The sequence below is a fragment of the Mustela nigripes genome, chromosome 6 (assembly GCF_022355385.1).
Source record: "Mustela nigripes isolate SB6536 chromosome 6, MUSNIG.SB6536, whole genome shotgun sequence".
Taxonomy (NCBI): domain Eukaryota; kingdom Metazoa; phylum Chordata; class Mammalia; order Carnivora; family Mustelidae; genus Mustela; species Mustela nigripes.
In genome coordinates this window covers 125,171,134-125,194,207 of record NC_081562.1, presented here as the reverse complement: position 1 = coordinate 125,194,207, position 23,074 = coordinate 125,171,134, and the positions used below count along the sequence as shown (strand labels likewise).

Genomic DNA, 23,074 nt, shown 5'->3' with positions numbered 1-23,074 from the left:
TGTTAGAGAGGAGAAGGGAGTTGGGGTAAATTGGAAGGGGAGGTGAATCACGAGAGACTATGGACTCTGAAAAACAATCTGACGGGTTTGAAGTGGCGGGGGAGTGGGAGGTTGGGTACCAGGTGGTGGGTTATTACAGAGGGCACGGATTGCATGGAACACTGGGTGTGGTGAAAAAATAATGAATACTGTTTTTCTGAAAATAAATAAATTGAAAAAATTTTAAAAAAGAGAGAGAGAAAAAACACAACTCTGTAGTTTAATATCTACTCTATCTTATATTAATAAAACCACTTCAGCACTCCTTTGCTCTGTGGCAACACAGTGTTTTTCCATTCTTTGACTTTTTACTTATTTTGTGACTTTATTTTTAAAGGTTTTTTCTTTTTATGGGGAACACAGAAATTTAATTCTTTCTAAAGAAATCTCTTTTATTTGTTTAGACCATTCATATCTGATGTAATTTTAAAAACACGTTTCTGTTTAAATTTTCCATCTTGCTATTTATTTTCTACATACCCCTTTGTTCATTCTTCCTCTTTTTATTTTGTCTTATTTTTTACTTTTGTTTGATTTTATTTTGTGGACTTTCTAAAGTTTTACAATATACATGTTTAATTTACCAAAGCCTACCTTCAAGTAACATTATACCATGTCACATGCAGTATAAGAACCATACAAAAGAATATTTGCATTTACCCCCCACCTTTCTCCCACTGTTATATTTTACTTCAATGTGTTATAAGACTCATAATTCATTGTGATTATTTTCCCTGTAAAAAGCTAATTACATTTTAAATAAATTTAAAGAGAAAAATAATTTCTAATGTTTACCATATTATTTCCCATTTCCGGTGTTCTTTATTTCATTGTGTAAATCCAAATTTCCAATTAATATTTACATGTGCATTAAGCACCTTGTAAGTTCTGTCTTCCATTGTTTCTGATGAGATATTTGCTATCTTTCTTTTTCTGTATGTGATGTTTCTTTTTCCTTTGGCTGCTTTTGAGGTTTTTCTCTATTTTACTGGTTCTAAGAAATTTGATTGTAATATCCCTTGGTATGGTCTTCTCCTCCACCTCCTCCTTCTCCTTTTTCTTCTTTCTGCTTGGGGCTCATTGTGATTCTTGTATTTGTGGATTTGGAAATTTCATTCACTTTGTCAAATTTTAGCCATTATTCAAATATGTTTTCTGTTTACTCATCTCTCTCCTCTCCTGCAAATCTAATTATACTTATGTCAGGCTGTTGGATATTGTCTGCAACTCATTATTCACTGTTTTCCTTTTCAGTTTTTTTCTTTTATTTTGTATTGTTCTATTACTATGTCTTCAAATTCAACAATATTTTCTTCAGTGTTTTAGCTACTGTTAATCCCATCCATTGGACCATTTTCATTTTAGAAGTGGTATCCTTTATGTCTAGAAGTTCAGTTTTGGTCTTTTTTTTTTTTTTTTTTTGGTCTTTTTTTATCCTTCCCTTTCTCTCTGTATCTTGCTCATGTTTTCCTCTATCTTTTTGAATACATGGAGAATATTTAAAATAGTTTTAATGGTCTTGTCTACTAATTCTCTCATTAATGCCATTTCTTTGTTTGTTTGTATTGACTAATTTTCTTTTGGTTATGCATTATATTTCTGGGTCCAGAAGAGCTTTGAGTCTAGTTCTAATTTGGCTCCACTACTGAGGCAATATACTTTTGAGCGCACTACTCAATGCCCTGTGCCTTAGGAGGTGTTTCCACTTTGGCTGGTGGGAACTCAAACTTTATCTGACTCTACTACCTTCTGTTGGTTATTTCTCTGACCTCCATAGTTTCATTGCATACATGTACTGTCAACCAAGACTTCAGAAAAATCTTCTTGTATATTTCTATAGCTCTCTCTCTCTCGCTCTCTCTCTCTCTCTCTTCAGTTCTCTCCTCTCTGGTACTTTGTATCTCAGTGCTGTGAATTCTACATGCCTTGATTTCCCCAGACTCTGAACTCTGTCTCCTTTAACTCAAGGAACTGCTGGATTTTGTTTAAATTCTTCTTCCCTGGACTTTGGCCTGGAAACTCTCTAAGAAGATTGTTGGGCAATTGTGAGGCTTGTCTCTCTTCTCTTAGAGATGACTGCTTTGTGCTGCCTATTGTCCATTGTCTGAAAACTATTGTTTTACACTTTTTCCCCCCTAGTGTTTTAGTTGTTCAAGGTGAGAGGGTAAATTCCATATTTGATTGGAAGCAGAAGTTCAGCTATACCACTTTTAACAACTTATTCTCTTCTAACTTAATGTTGATAAATTTGTTTGGAGAAACATTGAATTATTTCTTGCTTTTAAAGACCTTTCCTCAATCTTGAGTTCAATGGATAGGGATTAATTATGGTGTAAACTGAATGAGTTTATTAGATACCTTCAGAAAATAATGTTCAATCCAAGCTTGTGCCTTAAATTTCATTGCAAGTTGGAACTGGCAGATATTACCTCTTGATTAATAAAATTATTTTCCTTGTAGTAAGAAAAGAGTGTATATACTCTCAGCTCTTTTTAATTTTCAATCTTGTGATTTAATACATTATTTTGTGAGCTGAAATCTTGCCTGTTTGTTACACAAAACAATACACATTATGCTATTTGAGCAATTTTTTACTTTTCCAAATTACAAAAATAGAAAAAAAGATGGAAACTAATAATTAGACTTTTCCTCTATCTCTTCAATCCATTTTCCAAATAAATTGAGTTTTCTATATTTCTATTTATGTATGAAATATAACTTGATTTTTAAAACTTAACATGATCTCTTTCTATATTTAGACATGTAAAGTTTCTTTTCTTTACAAGAGATGAAAAGAAGTGTTATTATTACGGAAGTATGCAAAGACTGGACAGCCAAATTAAAAATCTGAATAACAGAAACAAGATGGGATTGGGAGGGAGACAAACCATAAGTGACTCTTAATCTCACAAAACAAACTGAGGGTTGCCGGGGGGAGGGGGTTTGGGAGAAGGGGGTGGGATTATGGACATTGGGGAGGGTATGTGATTTGGTGAGTGCTGTGAAGTGTGTAAACCTGGTGATTCACAGACCTGTACCCCTGGGGATAAAAATATATGTTTATAAAAAATAAAAAATTAAAAAAAAAAAAGAAAAAAAAATCTGAATAACAATTTCTAACACTAGTTATAAAACTCTGAGACCATATATTGGCACAATGGGTATTTTAACATAGACTTTCATTATGCTAAAAGCAAAGACTTAGAGGTGCCTGGGTGGCTCAGTGGGTTAAGCCTTCACCTTTGGCTCAGGTCATGATCTCAGGTTCCTGAGACTGAGCCTCGCGTCGGACCTCTCTGCCCAGCAGGAGCCTGCTTCCCTCTCTCTCTCTCTGCCTGCCTCTCTGCCTACTTGTGATCTCTCGTCAAATACATAAATAAAATCTTTAAAAAAAAAAAAAAAGCAAAGACTTTGGAATATTTTTTTACATTCTTTGGAATATAAGTTCATTTTAAAGGACTACTGCTTTCTCCAATTGAATTATTGGCTACAAATTGTCAGCAAAGGAGATAAGAATCTCAAGAGAAAATGACTCTGTCATCCTAGATTTCATAATAGCCAAGATTGCTTAGCAAAGTTAGATACATAACTAGACTTTAAACAAAGAGATGTTGCAAAGCCTCAGAAGATGTAGATTCAACAGTATGGAAATTGAATAAAAGGAAGGATAGTCCAAAGAGAATGAGGAGCTCTGAAAATGAAATTCTAACTACGTGTCATAGCTAACATCAATGAAAACCAAAAAGCCTTAAAAAAACAGCCAACTAGTGGGTGCTTACACATTAAATATTCCTATTTTTAAAAACCATGCATCAATGGTGAGTCTGACATCAATTTTGGAAAGCATCTAAAAATCTGTAGAGAAGCAATGACTAAATGAGCAATATGGAGTTTCATGTCACTGAAATGAACATCATTTTAAAAAAAGATTATGTGACTCATAAATCAGTCAAGTACCTTAGAAATAATATACATCTTTATGTTAGCAAAGCCTCTTATCCTTACTGATAAGGTAGAGACATAGGAATTGATTAATGGATGCATATGGATGACTGATTATACCCTCAAAACCAGGATTGCTGTCAGCCTAAAAAAGAGGGGTCTAGTAGCCTACTAAAGTGCCAAGTACTTGTCCTGTTCAATGGCAGATGGAGATATAAAAGACATACTTGCTAGATTTGCAAATGTCACAGAGCTGGGAAGGATGGTTGAGAGAATATACGAAAGACTCAAAGTTCAAAACGGTGTCCATAGATAACAATGAATTTAGATCAAAAACAATCAGTTACATTAATTATAGAATGGTAGAGACCGACCTTAGTCATAATTCATGTGGAAATTTCAATGTGAGGCAATGACAGGGAAATGAATGTCAAAATGTTAATGAGTGTATTAATAAAAGTGTTGTGCTGCAAGGGAAGAGATAATGGTGCCATGGGCTGTCCAGTACACACATGGAATATTATCTTAAATAAAAGGGAAAGACAGAATGATTGGAGACATCAAGTAACTGGAGCCATCAATAGAAGGGTGACAAATTTGGTGAGTATCTTGGAAACCATCTCATGCATCACAAGCAACTGAAATTTTGAAAATGGATTCATGGCTTCCCATTGACTTTAAAACACTGTTATATCTTGAGTTCCAGCTCATTAAGCTCAACTAAAAGAGGATGACCTTCACCCCATTTTCATTACATATATCCATTTCCTAAGTTCTCATTTAGTTATCTGCATCTCTCATTAGGGTTTCCAATAATATATGATTTTATTGTTAGTCCAAATGTTAATGTTTATACTGTAGTGTCCCAAGGAGACTGTAATGTCTGAGGTGTGGGAGATCACAATGCAGTCAATTTTTGAGGGATGCACCTCTTTGTGAAAGCTGGACAGTCATCTTGCTAATCTTGCAAAGAGCTGCAGTGAGCTTTTTTTTGAAGCTGAATTTGCAACTCAGTAAAGCAAATAAGTCTTGTAGGTTAATACATTTCTTTTTAATGATTAATTCTTACTATTAGTAAGGGGATTGGGTCAGCGCAAATAGTGTGGTGAGAGGAAGGTGTTGAATGTGTTATGTTCTTTTTTTAATATATTGGTAGTTTATATATTGGTGGTTTTATTTATTGGTGGTCTAATTATCAAATTAAAACCTTTTCAGGGTCATTGTAGTGTAGGTTGTTCTGGATAGTCTCACTCTAACAAACAGAGTTCTTTGGCACCACATTTGGATGCCTTCTATTCCCTTCACCCGAGTTCCTTTTTCCTACTTATTCCTTCAGAGTCAACCATGGAGTTTGTGCTGTCACTTCCAACATTTGCCAAGACATTCTCCAAGAGCAATGTTATACACATAATAGGGCCTCAGTTATTGCTTGCCAAATGAATAAAGATTGTGCCTATGAAATTTCTTGAAAAAATTACTTAGATATAGTAAAGGCACATCTTTAATTTACCAGTGAACAAAACACATATCTAATAAAATTTCTTAACGTTCAAATTCAGTACTGTATAGAAAATACAACCTACCAGTGGTTACACAAAGGAGATTTATCTAGTACAACATACAGGAATTTTTTACCAAAAATTCATTCAGCAATAGTTAATTTGCATCCTCCTCATAAACTCTGCAATGCCATCACATTTTACTTTACATTCCTCTTTCCGTGCTCAATTTGATTTCGAGAAGCTAACGGAAAATAATACAGGTACTACTCTTGTTAAAACTAGACTCCCGGGCTTGAAATGGAAGGATTTGCCCACTTGATGATGTTATGCACCCCAAGTAATTACTCAAAGGAAACAAGAGATTATGTGGATCATTTAGTTCGTTTTACATGTCAGAAAACAAATGAAATTTTATTCATTATTCCCAAACCAATGGGTTTCAGAGCATGCTTTTTATCCTACTGCTCTTTCAATGTGGTTTTGACCTGCATCAGCAAAAGAACAAAAGGTAAAAAAAAAAAAAAAAAAAAAAAGCAAATATTTCAAGTACTAGGAGGACTAAGATTTTCTGCACTAGCTACGTTCTTTCCTCCCCATAGATTTACATAAATTCTAAACCCCTACACAGGAGAGTAACTGAGATATTTACTTTAGGGTTAACTTTTTGAAATAATGGTAAAATTAAGGGGTCCTAATACCTAGGTAAAAATTTTAACTCAATTACGTATTTTGGGAGCCTCCACCCATCTACTCTTCCTTCTATCCAGCTATCCGATCTGGAAAAGAACTTAAAAGCTTTTCTGTTTTGTTTTACCAATCGAAAAACTGAGCTTCAGAAACAAATAAGAATTTATACTTGACAATCATCTCAGAAGCAAGTAACTACTATCCCTTTAGAGAGGAAGCGGTAGTGTAGAGAGAAATAAAACAACGAACTCCTGAAACCAAGTAACAAGTATCCTAGCAGAGGATAATATAAATGATTTTTTTCTTTTCAACAGCAACAAGAAATTTTACGTCATTTTATATCTACGTCATGTACGAACAATTAGAAAATTACAAAACAATTACATATTGTATTAATAGGTGTCCAGGGTAATAAAATGGCCCTCTCTGTGAATTGTGAGATGTGAAATACCTAGATTTTGCAGCCACTTCCTTATGAAGATGACACCAGAGACTACTTCACTGAGACAGAAATTTATGTTATTTTTCAACGTCATATGAGGCTCAGTTAATCCTGAAATGGCATAATTATTCCCTATTCTTGTTTCAGGTGATAACCGTTGCTTACCCACATACCTAGGAGGCTGGGGAGGCTCCTTCCAGTCAATGGGTATGAGGTTATAAATGCTTTCAGAAAAGCAAGTTGTATCCATGGCCACCAAAATGACTGCTTAAAAATATTTTTTCTCCCTATACCAATCTCTCTCTTTCTTCACTGTTACCCCTTTCCTTCCCTACTTTTGTCTTCTCACAGAACTAAGGTTTCTCTCTTTCACCTAACTCCCCTTTGACCTCTTCTTAGCAGCTCTCTCTTGAGAAGAAAACAGCCCTTCTAATTCTCGCAGGGTTGCTTAGCGTTGTTGACGGCGTGGTTGCCTTGGAAACAGTTGCTAGGCTACGGGGAAGTGGAAGGCAGCACGGTTTCCTCTCTTCCCCTGCAGTTTTTCTGCTGGAGTTCAATATGGAAACCACTGTTTATTTGTGCCTTTGGGAATAATAAGTTGAATGGCATCCTCCTAAAAACGCGCGTTTCTATCTCTGCATATTTGGAGAGACACATAGACCCCACGACAGACAGTACGGAAGTGCCGGCGGGGACGCACGCGTCACACAATAAGGTTCTTGTGCGCAAGCGCCAATCCCGGGGGAGGCGGGGCGAGCCGCTGAGGCCTCCCTGACGCTAGGACTCTGTGGAGAGCTGGACCGGGTGAGGAGGAGCTTGAGGAGCACGGAGGATTCTGGTAGGTGGAGCGGGGACTGAGAGTCACGTGGCCGGTGTGGGGTTGCTCGGCGCGTGGGTGTGGCGGCGGGCGCGCAGGCCTTCACTGACGCAGGCGCAGTGGCCGGGGCGCGGGGTTGGGGGCGGGTCAGGCCTAGGGAATGCTTTGGCCCGGGGCTGTGGGTGAGCGTGGGTGAGCCCCTGAGGTGTGGCCCTGCGTTCTGAGGCGGCACTGGCGGCTCCTGGACGCTCCTCCCCAATTTCTTTCCTTTACCCCGTCTTCCCAGTGTGATTTTCTGGGTGAGTGATTTGAGGAGAAAGAACGGGTAAACTGTAGAAAACGGTCCGTTCCCATTGCATGCCTTTCCCCCACCTCGTTCCTGCCCGCCCGCTGCTCCGTTGTCATCTCAACCGTGTCTGCGCTCATTTCCCCGCTGCTTCTGCCCCGAGCTGTCGGGAGCTCGCCGCGCGCCCACGCACGCCCCCGCCGTCCGCCGGGTCCGCCCCGTGCACCTGTCGCGCCGCGGTCCTCCCCTCGCCCTCCTCCCCTCGCCCTCCCTCGTTCTCCGGTTCTCCGCTCTCAGCCCCGTGTTCCTCGTGGTCAGGCCCCTCCTCTTCGCTCTTTATCCACAGACTTGTGGCCTTGAGGCTTTTTAAATAAGCAGCCGAAACTAGGAGAAACCTCTTAAAGGGACCCCTGGATTTGGGTCCATGTTTATGGTGTCCCTTTCTGAAAATTGCCTTCTCGGAAGCGGTTTTGTTCCGTTTTGAACCGTCTGCTCGTCCCCTGTACCTATTTATGCACGTGTGGCCGCCGAAAGCCTTTGCCCCATCCCGAGTCTCTAAAAGACATTTTGGCAATATTTGGGAAAGAGGAATTGGCCCAAACGAGCCTTACAGAGGCCACTGCCCAAAGGGGATAGAGGTGGTTTAAGATAAAAACCAACACCAGCTTTGGTCGTCTCACTGCCAGGGTGCTCCGTGGAGAGAGAAAAACAGTAGGATGGCTTCATTAACCTTTTAGCTTCTACTTAAAAGGCTGTGCAGAATGTGAGGGTCCTTGCCATCTGGGGCTCTTAGCCAATGTCATTAAATAAGAATAAATTTAGTTTTTTCTTAACCAGTTGGTAAGATTTTTATTTTTATCCCAGACTTTGAGCATTTTATTTCAGATGAATGGCACGTTGGAGATGGTGTTCCGGGTCTTCACATCAGATCTTACTTTTCAAAACATTTTTTAATGTATATACCACTTTGTCATTTTCCTTTCCCTTTTGACTAGTTTATGTTTTGGGGAGGTATTTTGTTTTTGCTTAACATGTATAGAGGAAGATTTTCTTTATACATGCTAAGATTTGAACTAAGGACTCATAATGATAATACCGTTTACCTAGTGGGTGGTCATTGGCCAAAGCTTATACATATTCTCATGAAGAATAAACATTTTGGGACGTTTCATATTAATCAGTTCCTAAAAGAGCCAGTAAGGGCAAAGCATGATTTCTCCAATTAGTAAGTCCCAACCAACCTCAGCTGGTCTTGACTTTATGGCGTTACTGAATACAGTAATTTCACTGTTGTCAGTAGTATATTTATTGTGGTTTTAAAAATACCAATTTATGATCTCCTCCCTATGGTAAATTTAGTTTCCAGTCATGATGAAGTTGTTAAATCATTTAGAAAGGAACTTTTTTCCTTAGATACCTGATCTATAATTCTGATTGCCTTTTGAAAGCATGTTTACAAAAATATATTTCTAATTTTTATAATTCCCTTAAAATGACAGTACTGTTCAAGGAAATGTCTATGTCCAGTATGCCCACAGGGAATTAGTATTGGTATACTGACAGAGATCACGAACTTTTTCTGTAAAGGGCTTGGCAATAAATATTTTAGGCCTTTGCAGGCCAAATGGTTTTGGTCAAAACTGCTCAGCTCTACTGTTGTGGATCAAGAGCAGCCAAAGACAATACAGAACAGATGAACAAATAAATAAGCAAAGTTGTGTTCTCATGAAACTTAATTTACAAAAAGGGTGGTTATAATTTTGCAGAGATTTGGCCTGTGGTTTTGCACAGACCCCTGCTATAAATGGTTGTACGTACAAGTTAGAGTTTTTTGCTTGGGATTAATTCTAATTTACTTAGATGAATAAAATGAGATTAGGTAGGAATAGTAAAAAGACAACTAGGAGGAAAACTAACCCTGAATAAGAGATATTCTTTATAATGTATTTTTAAGTTAGAGAATTAAAAAGGGTACTTAAAAAGTCTTTTGAATTAAATACTCAAGACCATTAGGAGGATCTCTAATAGCAAAAGGCGAGCAACAGGAAAGACTTAATCAGCTTTGACACTAAGATAGGGGCAAAGATGAGTGATAAACTTGGAAACTCTACCTTTGATTGTAAGATCTCTCTGATTACAACAGGACACTGGAGTCTGTGGTTCCTCTTCACATAGCTGACTGACCAAAAGGCGTGTTGAGAAGATTTTTGCTTAATAGTCCAGAGCAGCAGAACTTTACCTCCCCTGGTTAGTTTATGTTCTAGGAAATTTGCATTTTTTATTATGTATTGGAAAACAATATCTCGCTGTCAAAATAGTCATTTTTAAGAATTTTTAAAAATATATCAGCAAATCTTCATAAGATAATGGACTAGATTTAGTCATTCTTCTGAGAAATTTAGATTGCATTAATATAGGGTGACAAGCATAATCATGGCATAAATATTTTCAAAAGTTCAGTGAACCACAGCCAGTTCTCATCATGAAATAATTTTTAAATAGTATGTTGCAAATATTTTAAATGGATGACATGCTAAATCATCCTGACTAAATAGGATTTGGATAATTTCCCAAAGGAATCGGAAACTAGGTAATTTTATAATGGAAATCTTCTGGACCATTTTGGAAGTAAACTTTGATAATAGGTATGACTTTAGATGATTAGCAATCATCTAGTGGTGTCCTTGAGAAAACATCACTGTAAATAAGTTGTTGAAAATTAATAGGAATTTCTGGTTTAAAAATGTAAGTTTATTAGCAGTCATAGGAAATAATTTAAAAGTGACTTAAAAAGTGATTTCTGTACTTTTTTTTTCTTGAATTCATTATTCAGTTTTGATCAGCTTCCCAAAGTAAAATTGTTAAATTTTGTACCATGAGATCAAAGAGTACTTGAATTCTTTTGTACATGTGGACATTCTGGTTTTGTTTTTTAAAATTTTTGCTGTGAAACTGACAACCTCTTCATTTGTCTGTTAGAAAGACAGTGTCTATTATGTCTAAAAAGTATCCATTGCAATTAGGGAATCAAAAAACCCCACTATAAGTGATCAGTAGGAAAACCTATTTAAAAAGCATTCGTGTATAATGGAGTTGTGCAGATCTTCCAACCTCTGAGGAATTAGAGTGTATAACTAAAATGTTTTCATGAAGAACTTGACTCTGCAAAAAGTAGTTGAGAACATCGATACAGTAAAACCTGAGTACTTTATGGCCAAGACATTTGGTCTTTAAGTACTGTTTTTGTTTTCTGACTCCTGTGGTTGACTTCCACTTAATTTGAAAAAGTTTTGTCCTTTGGCTGAGGAAAAATTGCTTATTCATGACCACTAGACTAAAATACATACTAAAATATAAGTAAATGAAAAAGCTTAATAACATGGCTTTGAATCGTAAAGGAAAATGGTATGCAGTTGATGCTCACTTTTCAGAAGTTCCATATTTGTGAATTCTACTCACTAAAATTTATTTATTTATTTATAAGCCCAAATTAATACTTGCAGAACTTGTGCATTCATTCATGGACGCACACGCACGGTGGGGAAAGATAGGAGTCTCCTGATGTATGTGCTCTAAAATGTGGTCAAGCAGGATGGTGCTCTGCCTTGCTGTTTCAGCTCAGATACTGTAAACAAGTGTCCTTCTCCCATTCTCATTAGTGCCACACTTCTCACATTTTTGTGCCTCTGGTTGGTGGCTTTGTTGTTTAAAATGGCCTAGGTTGCTGACTAGGTGCTGCCTAGTGTTCCTAAGGTAATAAGGCTATAATATGCCTTACAGATAGAATCTGTGTTAGATAAGCTTCATTCAGGCATAAGTTAGAGTGCTCTTGGCTGTTCAATGGTGAGTTAATTACTAATATAATATAATGCAAAAAATATAAAATGACTTTAAAGAGAAACACATAAAACAAGCCTATGTATTGATCAGTTGGTAAAAAATGTGACCTGAGGCTCACAAAAACCTAACCCTGTATTTCCCCTAGGAGTAATGGGAATATTCACTGTTCACTAGTTCAGTATTCATGATGACTTTATAGAACATAACACCATGAGCGGTGCCTCTGTGGTTCCATGGGTTAAAGCCTCTGCCTTAGGCTCAGGTCATGATCCCAGGGTCCTGGGATCAAGTCCCACATCGGGCTCCTTGCTCCACAGGAAGACCTGCCTCTCCCTCTGCCTCTGCCGGCCACTCTGCCTGCCTGACTCTCTCTGTCCCTCTGACAAATAAATAAGTAAAATCTTTTTTTAAAAAATTTAAAAAAAGAATATAATACCATGTATAATGGGAATTAAGTGTATTACCTCCTAAGTAAAGACTTAGTTTCTAGATGAAAGTTACATATGCAGATATTATTCCATCTTGTCTTTTGGTTTGCTTACAGTGGATGTTGAAGCCTTAAAATTAATTTGTGGCTAAAATGTTATGAAACAAAATTTAGTATGTTACTTAAAGTAGAATTCATCTTTATTTTTCTTAAAAAATGGCAATATTTGTTACATATTATAGCCCTTTAACAACTAAATTCTATTTTCAGGAAGATTTTGTAAAATGATATACTAAATTAAATTAAACTGTCATAATTTTCTATTTCTAATTCATACAAAATAAAGGAAAACTAAGATTATAAAAGATAAGACAAAGAATGCATAATGTTTGTGTTACAGTCTTCTGCTTTTAATGGAATTGATGGTAAACATTGTAGCAACCAACACAAAGTGAAAAAGATCAGTTAAAAAATTCAATGTCCAGAAAAACCAACCAGCTGTTCAGGTTAATACTACAATTATCGCTAATACAGACAGTAGAAAGGTATGCACTGGGAACTAAAAAAGAGCACACACTCCTGAATAGCATGTGAATCAGGTGTTTTTTAGAAAGTGTTCCCCTTCCTCCAAGAAAACTAGCTGGTATTAAAGTACTATACTAGAATATAGTTTAATAAAAGACATTACTGATATGGTTCAAGTGTATACTTCTCTGATCCTTGGTTTATGGCAGGGAAAGAATTAGACTGTATATAGCAAAACAGTTCTTGATTCATGGTAAGTACCCATATTTTTCTGAAGGCTTATAAACTAACCAAATCATGAAAAAATACACCTAGCCTTGAGTCTAGATATTCTGATTCAATTTAAATGTTTTTGGTCCATTGTCATTGAGTGATAATAATATGACTATATATGAGAATACTCTTATGCGCCAACCACTTTGATATGTGTTTTGAATTTATTATAAACTCAATTAAATAGACAGGGATATTTGTGTTTAGCAGACACTTTCTTTGTGCTTTTTTACGGTAAATATTATTACATACAAATCATGTAGTGACTCAGATAGATAAAACAACCTACAAGAGGGGCGCCTGGGCAGCCCAGTGAGTTAAGCCTCTGCCTTCGGCTCAGGTCATGATCTCAGGGTCCTGGGATCAAGCCCCGCATCAGGCTCTCTGCTCATCAGGGAACCTGCTTCCCCCTCTCCCTGCCTGCTGCTCTGTCTACTTGTGATCTCTCTCTGTCAGATAAATAAATAAAATCTTAAAAAAAAAAAAAAACAAAAAACCTACAAGAGTAATTCACCCATTTCATAGCTTTAGTCCACTGATTTAAATTTTTCTCTCATCACTAAACGTCCAGTTAAGTAATTAAAATTTCAGGTGTCATTGTGAGAGATTTTATATTTGCTCTTATTTGGTTATATTACTGTCTTTCATATTGCTTGGTGGAAGAAGCTCCTTCAATACTGTTTAATGAAATTTCTTTTCCATTATAAGACACAGATGTTAAAAAAAAAACAGTATATCTTAATCTATCTTAATCTTTTAATAATAGATTTGGGGAAACATGAAAAGAGTCAATTCATTCTTTCTCTAGACTTTAAATCTTTCAGGTGGGTATTTTAATAATAGAACAGTCTATGTGTGGAATTTTGTAACATTGTATGCGGTAATGATTAATTTGAAAATTTTTCTGTTGTAGACTCCATTCTTTGCAAAGATTGACTTTCCCTCAGCATCAAAAAACTCTTCATCAGAGATTGGTTCCTGTGTGTCATATGGTTTACAAGTCAGTGGGAATTAAGCACAGCACATACAAGCTGAAAAGCCAGATAAGGAAATGTATTCCTTCTCTTGACAGTTCTAATCTAACTTGTAAGTTAAATTTAGTGTTAGTTTTAAAATGGTTTAAATGTTTAATTATAGAACACAGTAGCACAGATAGAGTAGTCATTGAAAGTTTTCGGAATGTGTTTGAGCATACCATCTGATATTTAACATGGCTTAGTTGCAGAACATGTGAAAAGCTCCACCACATGTCTGTGGAGTTCCTTTAGTCAATTTGAATGAACATTGCAACAGTTACTAAATTGCATTTTATGTATGACTAAGACTTTGACTTGCCTGGCATAGTTTGTGTTTTAATGGTGAGTACATTTCCAAAGACAGGTATTTGAGCAATATGGGGGAATTGCAGAGGTTCTTTGGAGGTCAGAATAATTATTTCCTCTCATCATTGGAAACCTTTTTGAGTTTGTTTTTTTTTTTAATTGCTGTCACTGTAGAGTTTGGCATTTGCATTACATGTCTCCACTGATAATGTTTAGAGGACGGAAACAAAAGTGACAGTTTCAGACAGATAAGGCTATAGACATGTAACCTTTGACTTTGTTGTTGATTATCAATTTTCTTAACTATTTGCATAATATTCTACCTTTCATTTTAGATTTTTTTAAAAAGGCCTTCAATATGAAATATATCTAAGGATGATCCCTTACAGTATGCTTATAAAAGGCACATGAGAAAGAAAATGCCATACCTTCGCCCTATAGTTTGAAAAGTTATTTAAGCATCTTATAAGCAAATATTCTACTTTCCTGTTGTGAATTTTATGAGAAATTTCTGAGTAGCATGATAGTCTGTCAGCATGTTAGTAAAACTAAAAGAAATTAAATATAAGGAATATTGTTCAGCTTTTATGAATTGTAAGTAAATAGCATTCCAAATAATCCTTGTTTACATGGGTTATAAACCAAGAAACAATTTTCATTATGGGAAAAGAAATACTAATCTGATTTGTATGGTTTTTTTAAAAAAGCATCTATGATATGGCATTTTCTGAATAAAGCATGCTTTATAGTTGTAATTTTTTAATGTTTTGATTATTCGGGCTTGAGATTGAAAAGATTATTAAAAGGATAATATGTAACATATGAGAATTTGGGTTTGAATACTTTAAAAAATATCCCATACATATGAAAGATTTCTGAACAGTTTATGTACCATGGACGTGGTTATTTTTAGTCCTATTTGGGATTTTAAGTTTGTTGAAATTAGTAACCAAATGTCTTTTTTGTTTTTATGTTTTGAAAAGGGCTAAAGCCAGTTTTTAGGTTAACTTGGGCAGAAAAGTGAAGAGAATGCTGCACTTTAACCGATGTCCGCATCTGAAACAAATAGCCCAGAAATGTTTTTCTAGAATACATGTTAGAACGGATAAACATGTGCAGCTGTTTCTTTCAAGAACCTTTGCACTTGCAGAATTCAGGAAGTCGTGGCACTCAACCCACTCTCTTGTTGGAGACAAAAATATTATCCTGATGGGACCGCCTGGCGCTGGGAAAACAACAGTAGGCAGAATAATAGGTCAGAAACTAGGTTGTTGTGTCATAGATGTGGATGATGATATCCTTGAAAAAACCTGGAATATGAGTGTGTCTGAAAAATTACAGGATGTTGGTAACGAGCAATTTTTAGAAGAGGAAGGAAAAGCCGTGTTAAACTTCTCTACATCTGGAAGTGTGATTTCCCTTACGGGGTCCAATCCAATGCACGATGCTAGCATGTGGCATCTGAAGAAAAATGGGATAATTGTATACCTGGATGTACCTCTGATAGATATAGTCAGCCGCTTAAAATTAATGAAAATCGATAGGATTGTAGGTCAGGATGCTGGAACACCTATGAAAGACTTACTGAAGTTTAGAAGACAATATTATAAGAAGTGGTATGACACCCGGGTTTTCTGTGAAAGTGGGGCTTCCCCAGAGGAGGTCGCCAACAAAGTGCTCTGTGCAGTCAAACGGTACCAAGATGTGGACTCAGAAACGTTCGTTTCCACGAGACACATTTGGCCCAAAGACAATGAACGGAAGGTTTCAACAAAATTCTTCAGCGAAGCAGTGATCGAGGGGTTAGCTTCTGATGGTGGACTCTTTGTCCCTGAGAAAGAGTTTCCGAAATTAAGCTGCGGGGAGTGGAAAAGCCTCGTAGGAGCCACCTACATAGAAAGGGCCCAGATCCTTCTGGAAAAGTGTATCCACCCCGCTGACGTACCTGCCGCCAGACTGGGAGAAATGATCGAGGCTGCTTATGGGGAAAACTTCGCCTGCTCAAAAATTGCCCCCGTCAGGCACCTCTCAGGCAACCAGTTCATCCTGGAGTTGTTTCACGGACCCACAGGGTCATTTAAAGATTTGTCTTTGCAGCTCATGCCTCATCTTTTTGCACACTGTATTCCGCCAAGTTGCAACTATATGATCCTTGTAGCTACTTCCGGAGACACCGGGAGCGCGGTCTTAAACGGTTTTAGCCGTATTAGTAAGAATGATAAGCGGAGAATAGCTGTGGCCACATTTTTTCCCGAGAACGGTGTAAGTGACTTTCAGAAAGCACAAATAATTGGCAGTCAGAAAGAAAATGGATGGGCAGTGGGCGTCAAGTCCAATTTCGATTTTTGCCAGACAGCCGTCAAAGGAATTTTTAGAGATTCTGATTTTACTGGCTTTCTTATTATGGAATATGGAACAGTCTTAAGTTCAGCTAATTCCATAAACTGGGGCCGACTGCTTCCCCAAGTAGTTTATCATGCTTCTGCATATCTTGATCTTGTTAGCCAAGGATTTATTTCCTTTGGAAGCCCGGTCGATGTCTGTATTCCCACAGGAAACTTCGGTAACATTTTAGCAGCAGTGTATGCCAAAATGATGGGAATCCCTATTCGCAAATTTATTTGTGCCTCTAATCAGAACCACGTTTTGACTGATTTTATAAAAACAGGACACTACGATCTAAGGGAAAGAAAACTAACACAAACCTTTTCACCAGCAATCGATATTCTTAAAGCTTCAAACCTGGAACGACATTTGCACTTGATGGCTGAGAAAGACGGCGAGTTAATGACAAAATTATTTAATCAGCTCGAAGAGCAGCATCACTTCCAGATAGAGAAGATGCTGATGGACAGACTGCAGCAGGATTTTGTCGCTGACTGGTGCTCCGAGGGAGAGTGCCTGGCAGCCATCCGTTCCACCTACAACACTTCAGGGTATATTCTGGACCCACACACTGCTGTTGCAAAAGTGGTTGCAGACAGAACGCAAGACAAAACTTGCCCAGTGATCGTCTCATCGACGGCTCATTACTTGAAGTTTGCACCTGCTATCATGCAGGCTTTAAAGATTAAAGAAATCAACCAGGCTTCATCAAGTCAGCTTTATTTACTGAGTTCCTACAATGCGTTGCCTCCGCCGCATGAAGCCTTATTAGGGAGAATGAAACAGCAAGAGAAGATGGAGTACCAGGTCTGTGCAGCGGATGTCAATGTCCTGAAGAATCAGGTGGAAAAACTGATACAAAACCAATTTGTATAACGATGTTTTGAGTAAAAAAAATTTTTTTCCTGGTGATAGGCGTGCAAAAATAAATCCCAGACATTGATCTGCAGTACAATAGCATTTTCATTTTTCAGTAAATATATCTACATGTAGATCCATTATCTTTTGGAATTTCAAGTAACCTGATCTCTGTAACTGAACATTGTACCCGCACATGCTCCTCGGAACCTTATAATCTGGAAGTCAAAATGGTAGCATAGTGCATGGATCTTTGTGTTGGGCTGTGTTTTGCCCTCGTGAGGGATTTATCAGTTTTCACGTCCTCATCCCTACTTTGAAATGGATCAGAATATCTGGTATTCAACTTGGCAATTAGAACATTTAAGCATAGTTGTTAAGGAATACATCTGTAACCACTACTGGTTTTCTGTTGACTAGAAAGATGATTTATCATTCAAATGGCTGTCTTGTATGGAAGAAGAAGCAAGTTCATCTAAGACAGGGCCAGTGTTTTTACCTCTCTTCCAAGTCCCATTGTGGACTACAACTAATTATACGCGTCCTGCACCATCCAAATTAGATAAGTGCTCTGTTCTTTCCTCCATCCCCTTTGGATGGTTGTACTTAGGGTGATGTATTTTGAAAATCAAAACACATAATTTAAATCTAGGATATAATCATCAACATAACTACTTAGTGGTGGATATAGAAGTAAAATTATCTATTCCATGAGAAAAGTGTTCCAAAATTCAGAGTACTTCAATAGTCTTATGTATATTTATAGTATAGGTAGCAGTTTTTCTATATTATTTGGAGTCCATTCCTGTGTAATTTGTCTGTGGTCTCTCTCTTCGATGAACATTGTCTTTTTTGGCAACTGAAGTCACACAAAATTGAAAACACACATATCTATCTAGCTTTTCTTTCCTTGTAGTAATACTAATTTTAACCATGATTTACCTTTGTGAATTTACTGGATATTTTTTTTCAGAATTAAAGATTGTTACTCAGAGGATTTTTAATGTAATGGACTACCCTCAACCACAAGATGGCATTCCTAACATAATTTGTCTTTGCTGATAATATCCTGCTTCATTTTCTAGTTCATGGAGGAACTACCTCCATGAAGAAACATACTAAAAGTTGTAAAGAAAAAATTTTAATGGTTTAATGAGCAGAAACAATTGGTTTAAAAAATACTAAAAATCAAACTGATTTTGTGTTAACATTGGATGTGGTTTGGCTTCTCCAGAGTAAGTTCTAAAACCAAAAATTGAAAACCAGAAGCAGGGACAAGAAAATCATGGAGGGTTCAATTCAGTTCTTCCTGTCTTCTTGGTTTTCTTTTTTTTTTCCTTTTGCTTTTAAGAGTATCTGTTTAAGTAGATGACATACTTTAAAAATGGAACAATGAACAGCTAAATGTTTACTGTAAGAGACTGCACTATTTTTCTGAGAGGGGGAGCACAGTGCTAAAAAAAAAAAAAAAAGTTATTTCTGTCTCAAGAACTGTAGCTAGGGAAACCACACACACAAAAATGAAGCCATGTACAATACGAAAGAGTTACTGTAAGATAGTTTATGAGTAAGTACAAAACGAGTGATAGTTAAGTTCTGTAAGGATTAAAAGGGGAAGGAAAAGATGGCCGTGGAATAAAACAGGTTTCACAAAGGACGTAGAACCTGAGGTGAAGCCTTGAAGGATGGGGAGATTTTCTAGGTGAAAAGAAAGGGAAAACATGTTTTAGACAGAGGCCAGGGAATCATAGAAGGTGAGCCCAAGGGAGCACCTGCATTTATCTGTGGTCAGTTGTTACGTCTCACTGCCCCCAACTGTCACTTGATACCCTCATTTCCTCTCAAAGCCAGCTCTGCCTTTCCCCTCTCAGCCTCACTGAGGAGGAGCGAGCACCATATCTGGTGAACTTCGTTTCCATCATCAACTGTGTACATCTGTGCCCATTATCCGTAGCTGTCCCTGTTGCCCTCTGCCTGAATGAGTTGGGCTGCGCCTCCTTTCACAGGCAGACAAACCTTCACGTGTGCGGTTGCTTCAGCCTCTCCCCTCTGCTGGAACCTTTCTGTCTTTCAGATGCTCCCTTCATGTCTTCAACAAGAGCAAAACAAAATCTCTGAAAACGTTCACATTTCTTCCCATCTACTCTTTTATTCCTTTATCCTCAAGATCAGTGCTTTTCAAAGAGTCGTCTATACCGTCACCATTGTCATGCCTCATTTTCTCCAGTGCGGAAAGTATGTGTACAGTGTAAGGAGGGGTAATAAAACAAACACCCGTGTACTCACCACCTTGCTCTAAGAGTAGAACGTTACTCACATCTCTGATAGCCACGCGCTCTCCTCTTGATCACGTGCACTTCTCTCCCCTCCGAGGTAACCACGGTCCTAAATTTTCATCATTCTCCGTTTTGTTTTTGTTTTGTTTTGTTTTTCTTAATTTTTATTTTTTATAAACATATAATGTATTTTTATCCCCAGGGGTACAGGTTTACACAGTTCACAGCACTCACCATAGCACATACCCTCCGGGAGACATTCTCCTTTGTTTTTATAATTTTTTTTATTGCTTAGTTTTGCCTCTTTTTGAATCTTATGTAAGTGGAGTCACACTGTATATTTTTCCATGACACTATATTTTGCTCAAAACCGTTAAAATCCATCCATGAGGATGAGTGGAGCCACAGTTCATTAATTTATTATTATTATATGTATATAATATTACAGTGTATGGATGCTACAGTTTTAAGTTAGTGGACATCTAGGTTGTCTCATTTTTATCTGTTCTATGTAGTAGGTGTACTGTTTTGTAAAATTTGTGTTGAAGACTAGTGAATATGGACTTTGGAACATTTGTGCTTCTTTCCGATGTGTAAAAATAGGTTTCATATCTTGGCGTTATTAAAAAAAAAAACCTGTGCTTTGTCTATGAAATGAAAAAATGTTAGTTATTAAATTTCAGGCTATCATTATCTAGCTTTAACTATCTTTTAGAAATTACTTGATAATGTCATAAATATAGCAAATTTAAGATTTTTGAGAAAAATTGGATTTTAAAATTATATATTCATGGAAATCCTAAAATAGGCTTCCATCAAAGTAGATGGTGGAAAGCAATAAATTGTTTTGTATGAGGTTTTTGTTGGATTGTAATAACAATTCACTCTGAATACCAATCACTTATGGCAAATACTGTTTCAATCCATTAAATAATTTATAAACCTTTCATAATTCAAACTACTTAATGTCAGTTTTCTTAAAAAGGCTATTTTCCTGTGAACCGCAAACCTGTAAAAACATAAATAGTACAGTTTTTGTCCCAATCCAGGAAATTGAAATAAAATCTGCATATGAAATAGGTAATTTGTGTGGGCCTCTCTGTGCACTCCAACTATTAAAATCATACATTTTATCTCTTCAGACTTTAAAAACAAAATAGGCTCTTTTAAAATCAAAGTTAGCATAAGCTCCTCTGATTCAAGACAGGAGAGCCAACCAAGAAAGTCACCAGTGTCAAGCAAAAGGGACCCATCAGAGACAAGAAACCAAGTCAACATAATGTCTAGCAATATTCTCATCAATTGGCAATATTTTCACGACCGCTCTCCAGCAAAAAGTTGAGTTTGCTTCCTACAGAAGGGCGCATTAGTCAATTTGGCTATTTTTGTTTTCACACTCTTACCTCTTTCTGAGATCTCAAAGACTTTCTTCATCTAAGTGGCGATGGTACTTGTCTGGAGTCACTGCATTGAAGTTACTTGTACAGATGTGACACGAAGTTTATTGCTATAGACTTTATTGAGAGTTTAGTGGTCTATGAAACACAGACTTGCTAGTGGCAGGTTGAATTTCATTCATGAATATTAGAAGAGTTTATAACGTAAATTATTTAAATCCTCAATGAATTGTTTTAAGTAAATTCTCATATTTGGTGAGTGAGTCCTAAAATTAGTCAATTTAATATTCTCCCATAGAAGGATTGATGGTATCCTTGCAAGGCTTTTTAAACAAATGCTTTGTTACTATTTCTCAAAATGGAAACTTTAAAATCAATATTCTAGAGCTCATGAGTAATGCCGAAAAAAAGAGAAGAGCCTCTAGGAGCCATTTTGAACAGCTAGAAGTTAATTTTTTTGATTAAAAGGTATATTCTTGGCACTCTTTATGGTGCAAATATTAACACGTTAATTTTTAGCTAATTTTTTCTCAGAGAAACCAGGCTTTTTGTGTTTGTGGTAACATTAAAATCTAATCTAATTTTGTGCAACAATAGGTTTTCTTTGAAGCCATGTAAAAAATACTGTTTGGGGTGTACTTGATAGCATATGCCCCAGACTGGCAATTCATGTGCTTGTATGTCATTTTCCTTAAAATTTGAAGACTTCTATGTTTCAAAATATTTTGTTTTGTGCACAGCACTCATCTCATGTTCTTACTGAATAAATAGTATTATGGAAAATTTTTCTTTTTATTTTAGTTCTTTGAGATGTGAATATTCTGTCCTGTTACCCAAGATATCTGTCTTCTCCTTCATCAAGTAAAAAGGAGACTTATCTGGTAGGACCTGAAGTTAATATAAGGTTTGATTTTGATTTGAGTTTCAAAAAATATTATGTCTAGTACATCTGTTTTTCCTTCATCTGTCTCAAAATTGGATTCACATTTCTTTTACCTAATTTTAATTACTGCCAGTCTCTGTTAAAATATTGATTATAAATATTGGTAAGCTGCATAATATTTAAGAATAGTGTTCATGGAATTAGGGACTGAGGAAAGAGAAGGCTAAATAAGCTGGCCTTGGACTTGTAAGTGATGGGGTGTGGGTGGTGATATTAGCTGGCAAGAGGAAGTTTCTGATCTCCATAGCTTATGAGGGTGTCAGTACAGATCTATGAACTCTTTGGGAGAGGGGGATTCATCTTCGAATTTCTTTTGTAGTCACAGTGTAGTGATTACCAAAATGCTTACCAAAAGATACTATATCTTCCTCAAATTTGGTCTTTTCTGGATGCTTGATTTTCCTTTGCCTCGGTTTTTCTATATGTTGTGGATGGAGAATACTTATAACTTGCCTCACTCTTTGGAAAGCAATGATCATTGGCATTAGTCAATAACTAACTCCTCTTTGTAATCAAATTGCTATATAAATAACTTCTGTGTAAGTTGGACTATTCTGTAGTGAGTTGGGAACTAATTCCTCAGCTGAGAGTATATGCCCTTGATCAGGAATGCTAGAATGAAATGAATGAAAATGGTGGTCTACTAAATTCAGAATGTAGGTGGTGTATCACTAGGGCAGCAGATTTAAAACTATAATGTATATCAGAATGAACTGTGGGTCCTTGTTAAAAATATTGGTTCCCCAGGTTCAACCTTGGGTTCCAGCTCATTAAGTCAGGAGTGGGACCCAGAAACTCAGGTATTGTTTTTAATTACTTATAATTATGGCAAAATGCACATAACATAAATTTACCATGTTAGCCACTTTTAAGTGCACAGTTCAGTACTGTTACTCACAATGTATATTCACGTGTGCAACCTGTCTCCAGAACTCTTTGCAGCCTGCAAAGCTGAAACTCTATACCCATTAAAAGCTCCCCATTCCCCTCCCTGCATGCCAGGCCCTGGCAACCACCATTCTCCTTTCTCTTCCTGGGGGTTCGACTACTCCAGTTGTATCATATAAGTGGAATCATAGAGGATTTGTGTTTTGTGACTGGTGTATTTCACTT

The 23,074-nt window shown here is 36.8% G+C and overlaps 2 protein-coding genes across 3 annotated transcripts in view; one reads left to right on the top strand and one right to left on the bottom strand.

The window, feature by feature from the left end:
• Nucleotides 1–7,045, bottom strand: part of ENKUR (enkurin, TRPC channel interacting protein) — a 24,248-nt gene extending 17,203 nt beyond the window's left edge. Inside the window, exon 1 of the mRNA XM_059404160.1 lies at nt 6,786–7,045. Coding sequence (XP_059260143.1) covers nt 6,786–6,862 — 77 coding nt within the window. The 5' untranslated portion in view covers nt 6,863–7,045. The remainder of the gene's footprint in view (nt 1–6,785) is intronic.
• A 323-nt stretch (nt 7,046–7,368) lies between these two features.
• On the top strand, nt 7,369–20,698 carry THNSL1 (threonine synthase like 1). 2 transcript variants are annotated; one of them, XM_059404159.1, is made up of 3 exons: nt 7,369–7,450; nt 13,694–13,866; nt 15,086–20,698. In XM_059404159.1, the coding sequence occupies exon 3, from the start codon at nt 15,132–15,134 to the stop codon at nt 17,361–17,363; it is 2,232 nt and encodes a 743-aa protein (XP_059260142.1). In that variant the 5' UTR covers nt 7,369–7,450; nt 13,694–13,866; nt 15,086–15,131; the 3' UTR covers nt 17,364–20,698. The 2 variants fall into 2 exon arrangements, with proteins under 2 accessions (XP_059260142.1, XP_059260141.1); XM_059404158.1 differs by lacking the exon at nt 7,369–7,450 and adding an exon at nt 7,497–7,728.
• The last annotated feature ends 2,376 nt before the right edge of the window (nt 20,699–23,074 follow it).

What these genes read in the sequence shown, in the direction of transcription:
- THNSL1 (XM_059404159.1), top strand. Translation starts at nt 15,132, where the DNA reads ATGCTGCACTTTAACCGATGTCCGCATCTGAAACAAATAGCCCAGAAA.